A 22,379-nucleotide genomic window follows, 5' to 3' on the forward strand; every position below is an offset into this window, starting at 1 on the left:
TACATTTGGAGTTTTTCTTATTATTACTATTAGCGTTATTTAAAAAATAATAACTGGGTCTGGCTGAAAGACAACGCTATATGTACAGGTTATCCAGCATTAATAACATTATGGGGTCTTTATACTGTTTTTTTTTTTTGTATTGTTATTCATAATTTTGGAATAACAGGGTTTGGAGACAAGACTAAGTTCGATTTTCATTTTTATTCCACTGGAATATCATTATCGTATCTTAGTTTGGACTTATAGTATACTTTTTGAAACAACTGGGTCTGGAAAAAAGACTTTCAACTTACATTATATTTTTTTAAACAACTGGGTCAGGAAAAAAACATTGAACTTATATTATAATTTTGGAAGCAACAGGGTCCGGAAAAAAGAGACTTTGGACTTATGTTATGAATATTTAATTAATCGGGTCTGAAAAAAGACTTTAAACTCTTGTTATAATTTTTGAAACTACCGGGTCTGGAAAAAGACTTTCAACTTATATTGTAATTTTTAAACAACCGGGTCTGGAAAAAGACTGGACTTATATTATAATTTTTTAAATAACCGGGTCTGGAAAAAAGACTTTCAACTTATATTACAATTTTTTAATCAACCATGTCTGGAAAAAAGACTTTGCACATTTGTGCTATATGAACACATTAGTTTTTACTTACTGGGTCTGGAGAAAAGACTATGCTTGATTCTCAATTTACTCTTAGCGCGTATATTCACAATACGCGCCATATAAGTGAAAACAACAACAAAGACGTTTATTCCACCAGATTTAATTAACTGGGTCTGGAGAAAAGACTAAGCTCGATTCTCACTTTTATTCCACTGGAATATCATTATCGTATCTTAGTTTGGACTTATATTATGATTTTTTATTTAACTGGGTCTGGAAAAAGACTTTGGACTTATATTATAATTTTTGAAACAACCGGGTCTGGAAAAAAGACTTTGAACTTATGTTATATTTTTTTTAAAGAACCGGGTCTGGAAAAAACTTTGGACTTATATTATTATTTTTTAAACAACCGGGTCTGGAATAAAGACTTTGAACTTATGTTATAATTTTTTTAAGAACCGGGTCTGGAAAAAAGACTTTGGACTTATATTATCATTTTTGAAAACATCCGGGTCTGGAAAAAAGACTTTCAACTTATATCATAATTTTTTAATCAACCGGGTCTGGAAAAATACTTTGCACATTTGTGCTATATGAACACATTACTATAGGGTTTTAGTTTTTACTTACCGGGTCTGGAGAAAAGACTATGCTTGATTCTCAATTTACTCTTAGCGCGTATATTCACAATACGCGCCATATAAGTGAAAACAACAACAAAGACGTTTATTCCACCAGTTTTAATTAACTGGGTCTGGAGAAAAGACTAAGCTCGATTCTCATTTTTATTCCACTGGAATATCATTATTGTAACTTAGTTTGGACTTATATTATATTCTTTTTTCAAGAACCGGGTCTGGAAAAAAGACTTTGGACTTATATTATAATATTTGAAACAACCGGGTCTGGAAAAAAGACTTTGGACTTATATTATAATTTTCTTATTATCCGGGTCTGGAAATAAAGATTTTGGACTTTTGTGCTATATGAACGTATAACTATAGGATTTTAGTTGAGAACGGATTCGCCAAAAATCCCTTCAAATTTATTACATTTGTGGGTAAAGTCATTATTACATTTGTGGGCGATCAAAAATTATTACATTTGTGGGTAAAGTGCATTATTACATTTGTGGGTGAAATTATTACATTTGTGGGTAAAGTGTTATTACATTTGTGGGCGTTATTACATTTGTGGGTAAAGTGTTATTACATTTGTGGGCGTTATTACATTTGTGGGTGCAACACCCCCCCCCCCACTTTTTTCCAAAAGCATGTAAAAAAATGTAAAAATGACCATACGATTGTGATTTTTTGCATGGTCAGCCCCCCTCCCCCCCCCCCACACACACACTTTGAAAACTGTCCCGCGGCCCCTGTATTGTGACGTACCACCATAGGGGTTTATGGTAGTATCCTCTACAACTTGTTAGATCATGTTAACATTTGTAAATTTTGGTGTCTCCCCCGGTTATAGTCCCCTCCCCCATTTCAAAATTCTGGATTTGTCCATAAATTAAACTGATCATGAGAAATTGTTAGGAAAAGAATACATTTATGCAGTATAAAGAGTATTCATTCCTAAGTTTTCGAATGTGCTCGCTCAAATGTTTTAAGTTCGGAAAGTGTGTGGTGATAGAAAATAATGATGGATGATAAAAATAACAGCAATTAAAGTCACATTTGAAACCGAATTTGCCCCCAATATTCACTTTATTACCCTTTAAAATGAGTCTGTGACATTGAAAATACCAATTTTCCCACTCTGATGCGTGCTCACTCATCCATGAATGAACAAATCAATTTCACTTTTGCACAGAATTCTGCCCCGGCCTAGGTTGATAAACAGTACTGCCAAATGACATTGCTAAAGACAGCCTTGAAAAAAAGTTCCATTATATTGAATAAGAGGTTACTTATTCTTAAACATATGCACCCATAATGTACACAAGTCTATGAGAGAGGAAGTCAAAATTTTAACAAATATGAAATGAGGGTTTGTTTCATGGACGGTTTTTGTTACTTCTGCTAACAGTTATTTCATAAAACTTCGCACATGCATGTTCTTTACAACATCAAATATTTCGCTATCTGTAACAGGGTGAAGAAATAATGATTTATCACATGGTTCCGGAAGAAACTTTGTAAAAACATTTGAACCACCAAAGTTTGTAGAATCATTTGAAAGTAAACCAATTTTTACCAAAAAAATCATTAAAACAATTGGCAATATTCTCATCACCATGAATTGAATCATTACCATTTATAATATAATCTGGTAACTTCTTTTTCTTTTAAATGACCGAGTATCTCTCTAATAGCATTCCATGTTGTTTTTTTTCCATTGCATTCATTAAATTTGTTTACATAAAATTTCCTCACGTTCAGGGAGGAATTAATCTTTGTTTCAGTTGACAATGGGGAGAAAATTAGAATATTTCATATTTCACATGATAAAATACAAAATAAATAGTGAGTGGATGACGTCATCAGTCTCCTCATTTGCATAATGACCAGGATGTGCATATAACTATTTTGTGAAATGAAGCGAAACTTTAAAATGTAATAACTTTTTTATTTTACATCCGATTATGATAAAATTTCAGTGTTATGTTCGTTGGATTTTTCTCTTTTTATTCAAATCAACTTTTTGTTAGAGTGGGATTGTCCTTTAAATATGATTATTTTCAGGTCCGTGTACCCCTTTAAAACAAAACAGGGAGCCCTCTCGTGGTGTAGTATAGTTGGAACATCATTGGCATCTGCGAATTATTCTGTTCGAAATAAAAATACAAAGTAGTACAAAACGTATAATGTATTTCACCGTGAGAGGGCAGTTTTCACAATCGTGATGATCGTGATTCACATTAAAGAAAATAACAATGACGTTAGGCCTTTTAGTAATGATATTTGTGTTGTTATTGTTAGTATGATTGTTTCGCATTAGTGCATAAAGTTGCTTTATTTGTACAAAGAAATTTTATGTAGAACTATTGATAATTATTGTCAAATGGTCAAAAGTATTATTAAAGGAACCTTTTTTATTGATGGACTGTATTTTAGGACTATACAGCTTTTTCGGGGGGGTCACAAAGCGTTAGGTATGGCTCAGATACCGTGTTTACACTTATAGGCTTTTTCAGAGCGTGTAAACGCGATTAATTTGCATCGGCTCGCGGTTCAGAACCGGCAATTTGCACCACCAAAGTAGTAAGTTCTGAACCGCGAACCCGGCGATGCAGAATCGGCTTTTCTACTACGCGTGTTAAACAGAAACCGATTCTGCATCGGCAATTTGTGCGCATTTCATTTACTTTACCATTGTGACGTAATTGTAAGCGCACTGATCCAGCGTTGTCTTTATTATGACGTATATTGTTGGTGTGCGTATCATTTCAGGTTTTTTGCATCGGCTCACGGTTCTGAACCGCGAGCTGTAACAACGTGTAAATACAAACCAAAAGCCGATTCTGCATCGGCTTTTGGTTCTGAACCAAAAGCCGATCAAGTGTAAACACGGTAATAGTCGCACTTAAATGCCGACGCGTACACGATATGAGTCGCACAATTACCGTGTTTACACGCTCTTCTTGCACTGCGTTTATACGCTGTTACAGCTCGCGGTGCAGAATCGGCTCGCGTGACAATTAAAACCTGAAATGATACGCATACTAACAAAATGCGTCATATTAAAGACAACGCTGGATCCGTGCGCTTACAATTACGTCACAATGGTAAAGTAAATGAAATGCGCACAAATTGCCGATGCAGAATCGGCTTTCTGTTTAACACGCGTAGTAGAAAAGCCGATTCTGCATCGCCGGGCTCGCGGTTCAGAACCTACTACTTTGGTGGAGCAAATTATCGATTCTGAACCGCGAGCCGATGCAAGTTAATCGCGTTTACACGAAAAAGCCGATGCAGGAAATGTTTAGTTATATACCTATTTTGTATATGATTACAAAAAGTGCTTAAAAATTAGGTCAAAATGTCATAAATTTTCAGCTCGCGCTTTGCGCTCGCATTATTTGATTGTTAATTTTGGATTGTTTTCATTGGTAACTGCAAACAGTCCTTACAGTCTTGTTTTCCATCAGGCCAGAACGTATATTAAAAATTTCTGCTCGCGATTCGTGCTCGCAGTAATTATTTAGTTACATACACATCATGTTCACGATCACAATCATTGCTCAGAATGTTCAATTTTCAGGACAAAATGCATGAAATTTCCTTTAAAAATTAGCTCGCGCTCGTAAGGGCTTCTTAATAAAGCTTAGAAGTGACTGATAGGACTTCCTCTTCAAAGAAACAAATAAAAATCAACTTTGAGCGGCTGATTGGGGAAAATATGAGTAATTTTTTTGTTTTCGGCCCCCCATGTTGGCGAAAGCTGGATCCGCCCCTGTTGTCAATTGATCATCTCTCCCACAGAATGTAGACATGGCGAGATCCAAGGTGTTGTCATCTGATCATCTCTCTCACATGATGTAGACATGATGAGATCCGAAATCTTGCCATCTAATCATATCTTCTGTTAGATGTAGACATGACGAGATCCAAGTTCTTGCCATCTTATCCTCTTCTCTAAGAGATGTAGAAATGATGAGATGATTATAGGTACATCTGGGTGGCACTTTTAAGCTCACATACCGATCGGTATTTTATGAAAGAAACTCAATTGGCAAAGGCGGAAATCTCTCCCTAAAGGTAGGGGGCCAGGAGCTGGAAAATTTGACAATGTAAGGTCATCTCGTCCAAAATGCATGTTTTATTTCGATTTCTCTCTTTCCATCATAAAAGACCGAAAATAGGAGGGGGCATTTGATATTGTGTCCACCTACTATTTTTGGTGGGAGGGACGCATCCCCCTGTCCCCCCCCTGGGATTTCCGCCCATGTTAAGTGGCGTCTGTAGAGTCTAGACAGTTTTATGAGCCATGGAGGTGGATTAATGTCTTCATACAGTGTGTACTCCATGATTTACGAGCATCATTTAATTCATGAAATAATCAAAAAGGTTAAATATTAACCTGAGAGCAAATATTTCATTTCTGGCAACCCATTTCATTTTAATAGTTTTACAACATAGGCCTATATGGGGCAAGGCAGTGAACAAGTTTGACTTTCACTTTATTGTATACGATGGCGTAAACGTACAGATGGGGGTACCAATAAAAATATTAAATTAAAATGAAATAAACCAAACAAAATCCACGACCGAGAAATAAATACGTAGACAGATAAGTTGAATTGAAATATATATATATATCATCTGGATCTGATGATAAAATCTGTCGCAAAATTAAATCATCATTTAAAAAATAAGAAGTTGCACGCCTGCTTGCTTTGCTCGGTCAATTTCCCTATATGCGCAATTTTACGCCCGTTTTGCTTTTTTTTTCTTTGTACGCCACAGATCGTATATTTTCCCATCAAATTTTCTAACAATCCGTGCTATGAACGAAGTTGACTGTAAGTCTGGCGAAGTTGTATATAAATATTCGCTTAAGTTCATATAGGCCTACATTTAAAAAATCATGCATATAAAATCTGGATGATATCTGATCTACATATGTGTATGTTATTCATTGTTTTCAATAAAAGTTTTTACACCATGATTGAATTCGTGCTTGCAAACCATTATGTACCTCGCATAAGACATCATAGTTTTAATCAATTAAGAGACACACTATTCAGGCACAAGAGAAGTTTTAAAGAACAAGCATTTTTTTATCAGAGAAATGAACCCAATTCTCCGCCTAAATTTGTGTCTTCATTGCTCTTTTTTTTCAGCAATAAACATGATATACATGTTTATGCAGAAATCGGAATTTATCATGATGTTCGAAGTCGCTTTCAATTTTTTTTTCATTTTGAACAAACTTCACAAAAAACTAAAACATTTATGAGATTTTGCCATCAAAATATGGATGAAATATTTCGCTTTTAATTTGAATTGTAAGTTAATCAATTTTATGTTTGCTCTTAGACATATTTCAAATACAACTCAAACTTTCGAAAAGGTGTGTAAAATATTCGTGAATAGTTACCAGGCAAGACATATCCTAGGCTTACATAGCGGAACTTTCCGTTCAAGTCCACGTAATGTAATATCATCGATTTTTCTTCTAACTTTGCCTTTGTCGCTCAAAAATGCATAAAATTAGTCAATGTGTACCTTTCCTCGGTCGTCATGGTAATATGTTTGCATTTCTTCTGGTATTCAAATAGATGCGTGACACATGTCGAGACGAATCAACAGAACGGGGTTCATGTCGAAATTGACTGCATCATTGCTATTTTGGGCACAGGCGTTGCCGTCGTCATCAACAGTTGGTGTCGCAGCATACTCCATCTTCCAGTTAAAACTCTTTCAAAGCTCTGTCAGCATTTTTTTTAAACTGATTCAAACTGCAGCAAAATAAAAGATTGAACGGAAATAAGATTGCTCAAGATTAGGAATGGGGTTGCAAAACTATTTTCGAGGAAATATTTCAGGATACGTGATGCGTATTTCATCCCTATTTCTCCTATTGGTGGCATCATCATCCACAGAAGTGATAAGTATGTACTTTAAATGTAATTCCGTATTTCTTGTTAAAAAATTACCAGCTTTGAATCACTCATATATCTGTTCATTCTTTCACAGTCTTATTATTTGCTTGAAATGTAAGAAATGTAATTTGATGTATTTTTCCCTTGAATGTATAAGGGACACATCCACCGTGGTCCTCTCTGAAAAAATATGACCGTAATTCTTAGATCATGACAAAAAAAGAAATTCTGGAGGTAAATACACAAAATATTTCGGTATTTCAAGATGGCTGCATATTCTAAAGTTGTTTTTCTTTAGAACGGAGGACCAAAGTCTCGAGGTCAATCAAATTAAGCAAATAAAAAGAACGTGCATCTAAAGGAAGAAGGGGTTCTGGCCAATTTACACCCCGATGTATACCTATCCTCAGTGGCGTAACTACTGGGGGCATGGGGGGCACGTCCCCCCCCCCCCATCGGCTGGCCAAAAAAAAGGGGGGAAAGGAGAAAAAGAGGGAGAAATGGAGAGAAACGTAATAGGAAAGAAGAAATTTTTGTTCATTTTAATGTTATATTATATCATAATCATGTTATGTATTATTATATTTAAAAAAAAAACATTTTTCCAGAACTTTAAGAAACATAATTTTGTTCAGAGCATATTATGTCTTCATTGTTCCTGGTGCTCGCATTGCCTATTTAACAAGATAGTTCTTTTGTACTAAACCCTCCCGTTTTCAAGTCAATATAAACCAAATGTATTTCCTCGCACTTAGAATTATTATTGTTTTATGTAGTGACATATGCTTCTTTATCATGACTGCTTAAAGTAATTGCCCCATTTTAAGGTCTTAATATAAAACATTTCCTTCCGTGCTTACGTTCGCATCAGTGTATTGGTGAGATATGTCTGCTCTTCATGAATCCCTAAAATGTCCCTTTTTCTGATCTGAATATCAAAAATTTTCAGCTTCCGCTTCCCGCTCGCATCATTTGGTTAGTGAAATACGTATGGTCTTCGTGGATTCCTACAAACAAGCCTTAGAATGTCCCTCTTCGGGTCTGAATTTCCTAAATTTTCAGCTCGCGCTTTGCGCTCGCAATATTTGATTAGTGAGATGCGTATGATAATCATTATTACAATGACTACAAAAAGTGATTCATATGTGTTTAGATATAATTCTGACAAAATCAGCATGCGCTTGGCATTCGCATTAGATGACTATGGTGAGAAATGTATACTATTTATGGATTCCTAAAATGACATGTATAGTTCTCAAAATGTCCGTTTTGGGTCAATATATACAAAAATTTCAGCTCGCGCTTCGCGCTCGCATTTTAGCGAGAAAGGTACGTATTATGATTATAAAAATTTGCTTATAATGTCCCTTTTTAGGTCTGAATGTCGAAAAATTTCAGCTCGCGCTTCGCGCTCGCATTATGTGATCAGTGAGATACATATCCGTCTAATGGCACTGTCCTTAAATGTCTCTATTTGGTTAGTATACCTGGCAACTGAGCGCGCTTCGCGCGTTCACTAAGTGACTGAAAATTTTTGCTGGTGCCCCCCCCCCCAAATGCTGTGACTCACAGTACGCCACTGCCTATCGTGGATCAGGTACTGGGACAAGAGCGAGTGTTCGTACTATTATATTATTTGTCATTGGGATATGAGGGAATGCTAAACTTTTATATCTACCAATAAATTGTAAAAAAAAAATAGTTTTTATCACAAACTACCTTCTTGTACATTCATTTCTAGTGGAATAGATTCATCCATTTTGTGTTCATTGATCGTCTTAGTATGTGTTAGCAATGGGCCTGAATATCTATTTTCTACACTTTTTTGGCTGCATCCGCACCCTTCTCTCCGTGAACTAAAATACAAGAGTTTTGTGTTTCAAATTTAATTATATTTTAATTATTCTCAATCAATGCTCAGGTGATGTGAGATTAGATGGCGGTCTTTGGAAAGGAATCCCTACTGTTAACCTTGAGAACAAGACCAATCTTCAGATCTGTGCTAATGAGACTTACTGGTGCGCCGATGCAGCAGACGCTATCTGTCAGTATTTTGGTTAGTAATGTATGTGTCTATATTTCTCAATAATGACGTAATCGGACTGACCGTGAGCCGGGCCATCGGGGGCTGCAGGGGTGATCGCCCTGATGATTTTTCAAATAGTGAAAAAAGGGGAAAGAGAGAAAAGTTGGGAGAAAGGGAGAGAAAGATCAGTATGAAAATGAGTGATATGAGTCGTGTAACTTCATATTGACCCTGCTATTTTAACCTAGAAAATAATATAACGTCAAATCATTTAGATCAAACCTTCCCCCACCCTCTTTCAAACATCCTGGTGCCCTCACTGGGACTGTCAAAGTTTCCTTCATAACTTTTTTCTGTATCATTGTGAAGTATGAAACCCATGCGTACATAAATGTCAACCAACCAATCGGTTACGAGTACTTTTGAGCTTTTATCTATTTTTAAACTGCGAGAGGTTGATGGAATCATTCATGAACGCTTTCATCGAGACACGGGAGTTGATGAGTTTGGTATCTATTTTAAACCATTGGTTAAGAATTTCAGACCCGGGATATTAGATTTTAAAATCCTAATCTAACCCCAACTTATCGGATCTTATAAACGAATTCTGTAGCATAAAAACATCATTCTGAAAAGCTTTTGGTTAAAATGCCCCGTTACCAAATAATGCATTTACCAAATGAATGTTCAGTATAGTCATGATACTACTTCACATTTTGGCATCTGCTCATTGCAAATTGCCAAAAACAGAAACGTCACAACGGCCTCTGCATGGAATTTTCTAGTTCACATAAGAAATACGCATGAATTTTAGTTTGTTTTGTGCCGGTTTTTTTGTATTTGTTTTTTTTTTTGGGGGGGGGGGCTATTTGTTGTGTCTTGCATTTTGAAATAAGAACCTGGATTAAAATATTAGACGAAGAAGCGCTTAAACTCAAAGGTCGGCATATAAGAGAGGACATCATGAACAAACACGCTACCTGCTGAAAGAATTGATGGGTCTGTAGAAGAGGGAATACAGCACCAATATGAAGTTATTCAGGATAACATTTAAGAATAGAATTGAGGACAAACATATGTAAATAAATCAAATAGATAAATTGAAATTCTTGATCATGTCGTTCGTCAATATTTTGGGACATACAAGACACACCAATAAAAAAAAATGTGTAGGCAATTGTCTTGACACGCTTATGCTCTAAATTGTTTTAAGAAAATTAATGAAATACGATGGCATTTTATTTAGGGATGAATCGATAATTTTTTTTCAGGATTCGAGGGACATATGCTCATCAAATTGACTGAAGTACCCACGGAACCTGAATCTGACGAAGAATATGCCTTGTGTATGGTCGATCGGAATATCACAGATTCTCGTCTTCAGCTTGCTTGTCAGTTAACTACCGCATGCGAGAACCTACCAACAATCTCCTGTCTCCGTAAGTATACCAGAGTACAGATTAGACATATTGTCGGCCTTATGCCAAAAGGGCCTTAACCCGATTTTAGGTGTTCTGAATATTTTATAATAAATTTAACACATTTCATGTAAAACTTAATAACTTAACACGTTTATCGAAATTGGCTTCAAAAGCAAAAAAACGACCACAAACTTTTGATTATTAGAGAGGCCAAAACCTTTAAACGCCATTATCTCGGAATGGCCAAAAGCAGTTAAGGCCCTTTTGGCATAAGGCCAATATTATTTTAATCAATTAGATTTTTCAATAAAAATAAAAGTCTGACTTTTTTTATAAATATGGCTAAAATAGTTTCTAGCTTCATTTTACTTATGTACTTTTGTCAACTTTGAATATGTAATATTTGTCACGGATTGACAAGCTTAATTACTTTTTTACTTGCATTGTAATATTATAATTTTTATTGTATTTAAGAAGATTACTTCAAATGTCTAAAATTGAAATTATATGACCAGTGAGAGGTGCTTTTAGATAGTGAAAAAGTTTGAAAACGATGCGGATTCTAACTTGCGATACTTGCAACGGTTTTTTTTCTCTCTCCTGATAAGAATCGATATCTAATATCTAATTTTGCTGCCCACCTAAAGCGTTTCATTTTTTTTCTCGGCTTCAAGGCATTTCTATTCAGTAGATGACCACACATGTTATCGAAGCAAAACTGCTTGTGACGATCGTCTGTGTTAGCGAAGCCGGGATTGGGCTGGGTTGGTCGCAGCCTTTCGAGAAAACCGGGAAAGCTCTTCTCGAAAGGATAAGTTAGGGGAGGGGAGTCTAACACGCCCTTTCCATGCTTTCAAGACAATCGGGGGCGATTAGAGCAAAATTACTATGCTTCAGTTAAAAGCTGAGACCGAATAGAGCGGTTTGTTTTTAAATAGACTTACCCCTAAAAAAATAAATGAAAAGGCTGGGTGTATTTACTAACGCCCCCACCCCTATAGTGACCCGGTGTATCATACTCTCTGGATTGATTAAATATATCGAACAAACTACATTAGATTGGCGACCTTGGATTGGTCGTTTCATAAATGTGCAATCACTATAAGGCCTGCAATAATATAAAAGTAAAGTGATTTATTTTGAAATTGATGATCATCATCCGTCTTCTATATAAGCTTAAACATTATAATGTGCCAATATACTTCAAGAAAATACTATAAATTGCTGCGATTAAGAGTCTGATATTCGTACACATATTTGCATTTGCAGCTGTGTCTTGAATAGGCCCATATACATGTAAATAGTCTAGAATTATATTACTATATGCCAATATTTGCTAGATCGACTCTTGCACACTAATGCATGCAACACTTATGCACGCAGCGATCATCGAGCCGAGCTTATAGTCCATGCGCATGCGTACTGCCTACCTATATTAACAACGGCCTGCAATCAAGTCGCTCTGCAGAATAAAATAAACCGATGTGACGCGTTAATATCGCGGAAAACAAATCGTACCCGGGGAGCTTTTTTACGAAAGGCTGTGCTGAGTGATCTCTTGTACCAGTGGTTTATTTATGTGTCTGTGTAAGTTTGTGTGGGCGCCCCCAAGCCCCCCCCCCCCCCCGTACGCCACTTCTAATATTTTATTACTATTACATTATTATTTGATACATAATTTTTATAAACGGCTGGCTCAGAAAGCTACTAAACACGGCTTTTCGTGAAAAGCTCCCCCGGTCGTACCGAAAAGGTGCGGTAATTTTACCCCCCCCCCCCCTCCTCCCTCAACCCAACCTTTCGAGAAAAGCCCCCTCGATGTTCCCGAACGCAGACGGTCGAATATAAGCCAATCAAAATATTGACAATGCAGCAGGTGCACTGCTAAGTGGATTTTTTTTTCGTGAATTCTAGTGGTATTTTTACTAGCACAGTGTCAGTTTTGTTTCTTATAAAGAGATCTGGCATCTGCTGGTATATCATGTCCCAGTCAAACACTAGAAGGCACAATCATCATAACTGACTTAGTTTAAGAGTGAAGTGATCTATCGTTTCTACATCCACCTTTTATTTTTGAAGTAGCAAACACCATTTTTATAATAATAATAAAGATTGATTTATTAAGCGCATAATATAAAGCTCTCTCTATGCGTTTTACAATAAAAGACATAAAAATTAACATAGTATAACACAAAGTAAACTAGCTACAATAAAACCAAGCATTTGTCAATAGTATGTAAATATTTATTATTGCAAAATTTAAATAAACTAGCAATATATGGAACTATTTCAACATTGTGATATGAATGATATAAAAGATACTTAGATTTAGGAAACAGACAGGTAAGGCTTAAGTAAAGATTGTACTTTTTTAACTCAGTGCCCCTTTTTTTATAAGCTCTGCTTTCTCCGGGGTCACCAAACCATCATGTTATTGTTATATAGTATTTGTATGATTATCTATATTTGTATGTACTTATGTAATTGTTCGTACCTGATGATGGTTTAATAAATAAATTGAATTGAAAATTGAGATTTAAAGGAGTTTCGTGAGGAATCCTGGCGGATGTACAGAGGGAGGGAATTCCAGAGAGTTGCAACTCTCTGGAATTCCCTCCCTCTGTACATCCGCCAGGATTCCTCACGAAACTCCTTTAAATCTCAATTTTCAATTCAACATCTCCTACATGTTCCACGTCATTCAACTCAATCCTGCGGCCAAAGATCCTTTGAAGTAGCAATCCCCATGGGATTGCTACTTCAAAGGATCTTTGGCCGCAGGATTGAGTTGAATGACGTGGAACATGTAGGAGATGTTGGTTTGAAGATCTGAGTATGCGTGGTGGAACATAAGGTGTAATCATGTTGGGGATGTAACGAGGAGTAGTTTGAAGATTACTCTCTTCTCGATCTGAAGCCAGTGCAGCTCTTGAAGAAGATGTGACGTACCCTGCCTGCTTGATGTTCTTGAAATTATTCTAGCTGCTCCATTTTTGAGAGTTTGGAGCTGGCGAATCTTTTTCTTATAGGGAGGCCGAACAAGGCTCTTACAGAAGTCCAATCAGCTGATGACGAACGACTCTACGACTGTATGTGTTGATTTTTTTCCGCAAAGATGCTGTGGCTGATCTGTAGAAATTCTTCGGTTGGTCATGCATCGTATATTCTTGTCTACAATAATTCCAAGATTTCTTGCCTTCTTGAAAGTGTTAATCACTGCCTCTTCCACTGTTACTGTTGTAGCGGTGACGCTTCGGAACTTTGATGAGAAGTGTATCACCTCTGTCTTCAGATGATTTATTTTGAGCATGTTTTTTATTGCCCAGAGTTTAACATCTGATATGCAAGCGTTTGGCCTCCGAGTAGATTCATCTCGACGATGTGATTCAAACAAAATATACAGCTCAGTATCGTCAGCGTACATCATGGCTTGAAGCCCGTGAGCTTCAATGACATCATACATGGGGGCATAGGGTGTAGATGAGAGTGCCCATTACCGAACCTTGTAGTATTCCATGCACATGATGCATGTCGATGTACACATCCGAGGTGTCATCCTCAGAATTCTTTAACTAAGTTTTTATCATTTAAAGTGGGACGACATTTCATATTTTATTTATTACTTGTTTCTCCACACTTTTCCTGAGCATGACAATGATTAACAAACTTAAATCAAGCCTAAGCCATTTTTTTACATGTTAATCACAGGTCCGTGTAAAGCAGATATCATTACAATGGCCCTGGTATGTGGGGAGGGGGGCAATGGCGCTCTATGAAGTGTTTGGGCAAGGAAAAAAGCTAAACAGGCAAAATATATCTTCAAATCAATCTCCCTAGCTAAAGTTTATGTGTTCTTCATGTTTTAATGTCTACTTTTATTCTTATAACTACTTCTAAGCTCTGCGGAAATCATTTTTCACGAACTTTCCAAAAGTACCTGGTGCTCACTCAAGCGGAAAGATTTTTCGACAGCAAGTTATATCACCATTTGCTTAAAGAGATCTATAGCAATCGTTTAATGTGGAAAAAGCTTCAGGATATTACAAATATATAATTTTATAATAGTATTTCTAAGTGTAAACTTTTTTATATACGCACGGTATATAGGAAGGAGAAGTATCATGGCAGCTCAGCAAAATCCTGATTTGGAGAGGTGAACAAGTATTGTTTATATTTTGCTCGTAAGGATAAAGTTTAACTAGATTTTAAAAATAAAATAAAAGTGATAAGAATTCCTAATCCACTTCTAAGTGAAAATTTATTCCGGGCTATTCACTCTTGCTTTCCTCAGTTCCCGGATATGAGGGCTGTTACAACCGAACGGATGACGCGCCATTCTTTTCTGATGGGGAGACACAAGATTTAGGAGAGCAGTCTCTTGATATCCAGACCTGTGCTTCAGCCTGTAGTGATAGTCCATATCTAGGACTTACGAAGGGCCAGGAATGTATCTGTGGATCAACACTAGGGGATCGTAGTCTTGTAGGAGATTGTGATCTGGGATGTGAAGGAGATGATCTACAGTTCTGTGGGGCAGATGACGCGATCAGTGTCTACAGTGGTGAGGGCAATTCCACGTAGTAGTTCTTCTTGGGTTTTTTTTTAGTTACCATGAAACATATTTGATTATTTTTCTTAAAGGACTAACCTGAACATAAATCATTACTCCAGGGTCCCGTAACACAAAGATTAGCGATAAATCGTACGCTTGATTTTCACGATTGATTGTACATTGTAGTCTATGCAATCAATCGTAGAAAAAGTGTTCTACGATCATTGCTTACCTTTGTGTTACGGGCCCCAGATCTCAAGAAACTAATCTTGCCCTAAAACTTGCCTGTAATTAAACTTGTTCCGTAAAGTGTATCCCAATATTTTAGTTTATGCTTATCTTTCTTATTTGGGTAGCTATAAGACCTATATTCACCTTTGACGTGTTATAATCTCTTTGAATAAACTAACCAAGTATATATACCGAAAAGTCAAGAGTGGGAGAGGACTTGCATGGATATTCCAACATTCCAGATACGCTAAAATGATCAAAGAAATCGAAATGATTAAAATCAGACTAAATACATCGCGAAGATAATTTATACTTACATGTATAGGACTACCATGGTAACAGCCCTGCATTGAAATGTGAGTTTCACCGTTCATGTGATACATGAAATTCTAAGAAAATTTATCTGCAATCTGTTGAATCTATGAACATATATTTTCTTCCAATCTTTCAAGCTAACGTGATCGGTAGGTGTGATGGAGAACGGGTGGAACTGATGCCTGGCCAGCCACATTACATCACATCACCGGTATGTCCTGGGCTCTGTAACACAAAGCTTAGCAATGATCGTAGAACATTTTTCTACGATTGATTCCATTCGCTACAATGTACAATCAATCGTAGAAATCAAGCGTACGACTAATCGCTAACCTTTGTGTTTCTGGACCCTGATCAAAAATCGTTTGCATTCATTTTTTAAATGCATGAGCAACATGCAATGATGATCATAGCATTGCGAAATTCATTAATTAGAAGTGCGTAAAAGAGGAACCAAACACTAACAAACAAGGTCACAAAGAATGTGCTGCAAAGTCCCATTACATTTTGAAAGTTTTGAAAAATAAAACTTACATAACCGTCGAAAATATTATTGTGAATACTTTGCATAAAGGAATTGCGATGGCTATTTGATCCTTATTTTTAAAAGAAAGTTTGGGACCATAATGTAAAAGATCTGCGCTCTTTTATTTGACTATGCGTATTTATTTATACTCATAAGCCTAACGTTAGTAGATCTAACAATAAATACGAGATTTTCCTTTCATAATTTATAACAATACCCAGACGATCATTGCTCTAAAATTCCATTTAAAAACTTCAAAATTTACCTTGCCATTTAAGTTTACTCAAAATCCTAGCTATCTTTAGAAGATGTTGAAAGAGTATTACTAACAATAAACTACATGTACATATATCATAAATACTTGCCTGTTTATGTTTTGGTCTACGATCTGCAAGTATTTCTGATTACTACGCGCAGCTAGTCGTGCATTTAAGACCTCAATATGTATATTGCCTATAGGCAAGTGCCAAAATTACATACAAAAGCAATGGCATTTTTACGTTTGAGTATTTTGAAGAAAATAATGCCTAATTAGCTGCCCATTGGGCTTTCGAGATAAAACAACATGAGAGGCATTAATTCAGTGTTTGCATCCCTCATTTTAATCAGTTTCCCTTCCATGGGCAAAGCATCTAACCAGCCCTGTTTCAATGTCATGATCATGGCGTTTCGGAACCTTACAAGTGTTGGAACATTATGATATATTTAAAATTTCAATGCAAATTTGTCATTGAGAAATATTTATTTTAGCTTACGTATTTCATTTCATATATTCTATTGCCGGAGCAGACCAGCAATATATGAAAATTTTGCAAATAATTGCAGGTTTGTAACATAAAATCACATTGCAGTCGCTTGAAAGTTTCCTTTGCAAAGTTGAGTTGTTCTTGTCCCGTATAGAATGTCTCTTAACTTGTTCAAGTTTCTCCCTGTCATGCCCGTACCAATTTACAGAAATTTCCAGATGACTACGAAGCAGACGTGAACTGCACCTGGGTATTGGGCATCGATGTTGATATCTCCCATGATTTGGAGATAATCTTGACCTACGACTTTGCCGACGACAACGAAACTCGTTATCTTCAAATCTCGTCTGCATCCGATGTCTTAGAACTGAGTCTTCAAGGGTCAAACGGCGCGGAGGTCCTTGAAAAGAATCCCTACAACGCTCTTCAAGACAACATTACGGTGTCTTTTACACCCCCAGAGAGTGGGACAGGTTTCGTCATGAAAATCTCTCTTACGCGTAAGTTTCGTTAGTTTCCACTAGTCTAGGAAGTATTGATTCATAGAATAACGCTTATAAACACAAATTGCCACCTCAAATTGCATTTAATCCTCTAGAATAAGAAGGGTTGTGAAAGCAATTGGCTACGATTCGGCTTTCTGTCCGCACCCGATATGGAAAGTATTTGTTTCCCAGCACACAATGTTTGCAGATTGTCCTGGAAACAGTCAAGAGAAATGACAATTCCCATGACTGTATCAATACAAAGCACACACGTTTTTGTGTAGGTTCATACAACAGTTTTATACTTTCTGGTGTTTTGGTCGTTCATAACATCAATATGTCATTAATCTCAGTGTATTTGTATTTTCTCATTGTTCTCGTGCAGCTAGTCCAGTGTACACCACCGCTCCAACGGTAGCTATGACCACGTCCAAGGCTACACGGAATGCCGATATGGACAAACTAGGTGATTTTTATTTTGTTTTTCTTATTGATAAATGCACTTTAAGACATACTGTATTCTTCCTTCTTATGGTCAGCCTCGAAAAGACAAGTGAATACTGTCATATCAATTTATTTCAATTATTGTTTGCCCTGCAAAATGAAAGATAGCACTATATTCAATAGTTAGTTTCACGATCATTTTGAGGTCCACTTGATAACAGGAAGTATTAAAATCCTCCCGAATATTCTGGTCACAAACCAACGTCTCAACCTCGTTAAAGTATAGGAAGATACATTAGAAAATTACCTTACCTTTCGAAATAACCATTGACACCGCTCATTGATAATATACGAAACCTTCATTGCAGTCCAAGACAAATCCAGTTTCGATCTAATGCTTGGAGCAATGGAGACAGGACCAAGAGGGCAAACAGGACAAAGCTAAAACGGCACCTTTTAACATTATACATAAAAACAACTCCATCATCAAAACTTGAAGAAAGAAAACAGTCAACTAGCTATAAAAGACAGGCAACTTCCGCCTCCGTTTTTATATATCTTTTTAGGATAGGACATGAGTGGGAAAGGCGACAATATGCCTATATCCTTTAGTAATTATTAAACAATTTTAATGAATGAAATGATATCGAGTTTCTTTACGCCCTCTTGAAATCCACATGCGAAATCACACTGCACTCTTCTTTAATAACACGTCTATTGTTATGTCTATATCCGTCTATACCTTTTTATCTCTCCCTCCTTCTTTCTCCACTCTTCCTTCCACACACTCTCTCTCTCAGCCGATCATGCTAGATAACATCACGTTTATGTTTTTCCCTTTTCTCATTTTTTTTCTTAAATAATAAAAATGAAGTACTTTATGTTAAATACTTAATGTTGTTTTCTTTACCATGGAAAACTACCATTTGTCTATTAAAGTAAAGGACCTGGAACAATGTCAAGCTTCCACATGTCTACCTGTAGGCTTTTATTTACTTTAAGTTAGACCGTTGAATTTATTGAATATTGTATTAATTGTTTTATTTTTATATCCTACTCTTTTTAAAATTCTAAAAATGATATCAACATAATTTAATTCTTGTAATTGCTGTTTCATGGTTAATGTTTATTTTAACTAATATTATTACTGATATGAATATTATTACTTCTATCATTAATATCACTATCTTTATTATCTATTATCGTTAGTAGTTGTATTATCATTGTTATCATTTTCATAATCAGAATTGTAATACAGAGAACGATGATATCAACAACTTTTAAATGTAACTCTATTTACTTCAATAAATAATTCGATAACATTTTCTTTAATCTGAAAGTAGATACATGCACGAGACTTCTAATTATTTATAAGAAATTAATGGAATGTTCAGAGAACAAAATAAAATCAATGACTTACGCCATGTGTCATCCAAGAATAAACATAATGCTTCTAGGACAGAACCTTGCAAGGGATATCTCTCACCCGGTTAGATATAGAGAACGATAAAGAATTCTTTTGATTTAGACTAAGCTCATGTTGTCAAAGTATTTCTGTATCTGCCTCATTATTTTCCAAGTATTTTCTTTCTTTTCATTTCAGCTATGTCAGCTGTTGTTGGAGTCATCTTTGTTGTTTTTCTTCTGATCTAAGAAGGAACTAAGTGAATCGTGATATAAGTTTTTTTTTTTCAACTAGCTCATTCTTAAGCATGATTATGATATATCTAAATAATGATTAAATGGTTTTTGTATTACTTAAAACAGTATCCGTGCACTTGAAAATAAACCGATAATGAATCCAAATACAAATGATAATAAAATAAATCCAGAAGCGAACAACGACGTAATGATAATAATTATGATGATTCAATGAGCATTGTCAGAAATTACAAGATTGTAAGGTATAAGAACATTCCAATCATTATCTAGATCAATGTTTTTTCGACACCACTTTCTTTCCAAGTGTATTTTAATGTTCGAAAGAAAAATAAAGGGTTCATTGATTTCGGAAACAATTTAGAACTATTTTAAATCGCTATTGTTTGAAATATATTTAGTTTATTTAATTTAAATTTTATGAAAATTAATATATATAGCAAAAATCACATATCATTATGAATCAATAATCGATCAATGTGGTAGGGGAATCCAAACAAGCAGTTCCTTAGGGGTTGGGTACTATACCATTATTCAATATATCATTTTATTGATTAATATGGGGTTTTCCAAACCTCAAAGCACTCTATGTAATAAATTTGATGGTGAAGGGATAAATTCAAATTGCTTTTTACTTACAGAACCATCGCTGATATTAGAAAAAAAAAACAACTATATTTACTTCTAAGGATTCGATATTATCGCTGAAATATTGTTTGTTACCTAATGACTATTATGTAGCATATATGTATGATGCGCTCTTTTAGATGTACTGTAGTTTAGTGTGTAAAATTTACAAAATCAGATCTGCTGTTAGATTGAAGAAAACAAAGTTTCCCTTAGGCTTGATAGTAAATTATAAATATCTATTTATCAATTCATTATTCATATTTCACATTGGCTTTCCACTTAGTCTGCACTTGCAAACGCACAAATTTCCGTTTCACCTTACACAAACTTCACCCTTTTCAAAATTGACAAGTTTTGATCTTTTAACTTAATACCAAAAGTTAGTGCTAAAAAGGTTGTCTTGTGTGCTTTGTGATGAATCAATGATAGGTATTAGTAGCAGTATTGATTGCATTATCTTATTACGTATACTTGTATTTGTTCCATGTAGCTTTACGAATAACCAATTCGAGGGAGAGGGGTGTTTCATAAAAATTAAGTTTCATTCTAACTTCACTTTGACAGAATCTTCACGTTAGTTGCTTTCATCTATGTTTAGGCATGTGCGCACACAGTTGTTGCCAGAAGAAGAAGCAAATAAAAAGGAAGAAGTAGAAGAAAAAAATCGACTCATATTGGCAAAGCCATAAAGAAAAAAATTATTTTGTCCATTCAACTCTCGACCCAGGTGCTAAATGGGTACCCGGTAGGATGCGAAAGTTATTGTATGAATTTGCAAGCGCCACTATGATGAGGCTGCTATGAATGCAAGGAATGCTCCCAAGGGAGTGGAAATTGTGCACTTTTCGTGCGGGACTGAAATGAATCCAATGACCGGGGTAATACTATGCTGTAAAGCGCTTTGAGCCGTTATGAGAAAAGCGCTATACTAGCTATTTATTATTTGTGTTATTATTACTATTATTAACATTATTATTATCATTTCCTGCACATGACTTACTTATGCGATACAAAATAATGTTTTAAGATGACGTAGATTGCCCGCCGTGGTAAAGTGTATCTTTTCATCTAAGTATAAACCTAGGTCTTTGTGAAACACCCCCTTGTATTATCACATAATCAATGACAATTGGTTACACCAGCAGTACACCAAGTGTAGGATTCTTTTAATAGTTATGAATTTATATATACAAGTAGCTTCGAAAAAGGTGTTGTGCTAGTATCAGTGCTATAATCTGAAATAGAAATTGGATATTTGACATTACCTTTTGGGTCATCTCCACCCCCCCCCCCCCCCTCCGTATCAATTCCACCAAACAAGATCCATGACACAGTATAAATCAAGTTAGAATTTTATGTTATCCTTCATTTTCTGACGATAACCAACAAAACTAATGTAAAAATTTATTACACAATTTCAAGGATTTTGATATCGAAGACCAAACCATATTAGTCACATAAACCTCGCATGTCAACCATAACAAGGGTAATGTCAAATATATCATACGGTTCGTGTCATTGTGCGCTATCATTTATTAAAATAAAGTTTTGAAAAATAATGAAAGTGAAGTTTTGAATGTTTATTTGAATTGTGCGTATACAGTTACTAGTATTACTATTTTGCTATGATTTTTTAGTCTTTGAAAGGTCATTGACCTATATCTCCATCCGAGTTGTATTCATATCCTCCTGTTATATCATTTATCATGGACTTGCATCGGTCTTTTTTTATCTGCTTTTAGTGTTTTTAATGATAATCATAAATATAAAAAATATCAATAGAAGCGATTCAGTGATTGTATGTAATTTTTTTTTCATTTCAACGTTCAATAAATTGACAAAGTAATCAAAAGTCAAAGCAAATATAATATACAGAAATGAAACGTTTCATATCCGATATTCACAAATTACATGAAATGCATAACAAAGTCAAGATCATATTACTCAAGTTTCTATTGAAAATGATGTACATTGTTTTTTTTCTCATTTTGAGAAAGTTTTCATCTTTTTACATTTTTTTTGCAAAGCTCTCTATGCAAGCAGATTCAAATATCAGCAAAATTTATAGCGAGGTTCGCGGACTGAGCGGCTGTCAAGAAAATTACTCGCTTTTAAAAACAAGAAACTTGTTTAGATTATTGGTTTTGTACTACAATTTGTCAGTTTCATTTT

The 22,379-nt window shown here is 35.4% G+C and overlaps 1 protein-coding gene across 1 annotated transcript; it reads left to right on the top strand.

Annotated features, from left to right (window-relative positions):
- The first annotated feature begins 6,830 nt into the window (after positions 1–6,830).
- Positions 6,831–20,232, top strand: LOC121415657. The gene is made up of 8 exons (XM_041608951.1): positions 6,831–7,181; positions 9,094–9,228; positions 10,470–10,637; positions 14,911–15,180; positions 15,855–15,928; positions 17,198–17,489; positions 17,860–17,940; positions 19,522–20,232. The coding sequence occupies exons 1-8, from the start codon at positions 7,079–7,081 to the stop codon at positions 19,569–19,571; spliced, it is 1,173 nt and encodes a 390-aa protein (XP_041464885.1). The 5' UTR covers positions 6,831–7,078; the 3' UTR covers positions 19,572–20,232.
- Positions 20,233–22,379: the final 2,147 nt, after the last annotated feature.

This window comes from Lytechinus variegatus, chromosome 5 (assembly GCF_018143015.1).
Source record: "Lytechinus variegatus isolate NC3 chromosome 5, Lvar_3.0, whole genome shotgun sequence".
Lineage (NCBI taxonomy): Eukaryota > Metazoa > Echinodermata > Echinoidea > Temnopleuroida > Toxopneustidae > Lytechinus > Lytechinus variegatus.

Excerpts from the sequence above, each read along its gene's own strand:
- LOC121415657 (XM_041608951.1), top strand. The coding sequence starts at position 7,079 with ATGGGGTTGCAAAACTATTTTCGAGGAAATATTTCAGGATACGTGATG. Across the intron at positions 15,929-17,197 it reads CACATTACATCACATCACCG|AAATTTCCAGATGACTACGA; the intron begins GTATGTCCTGGG and ends ACCAATTTACAG. Across the intron at positions 17,941-19,521 it reads TGCCGATATGGACAAACTAG|CTATGTCAGCTGTTGTTGGA; the intron begins GTGATTTTTATT and ends TTTTCATTTCAG.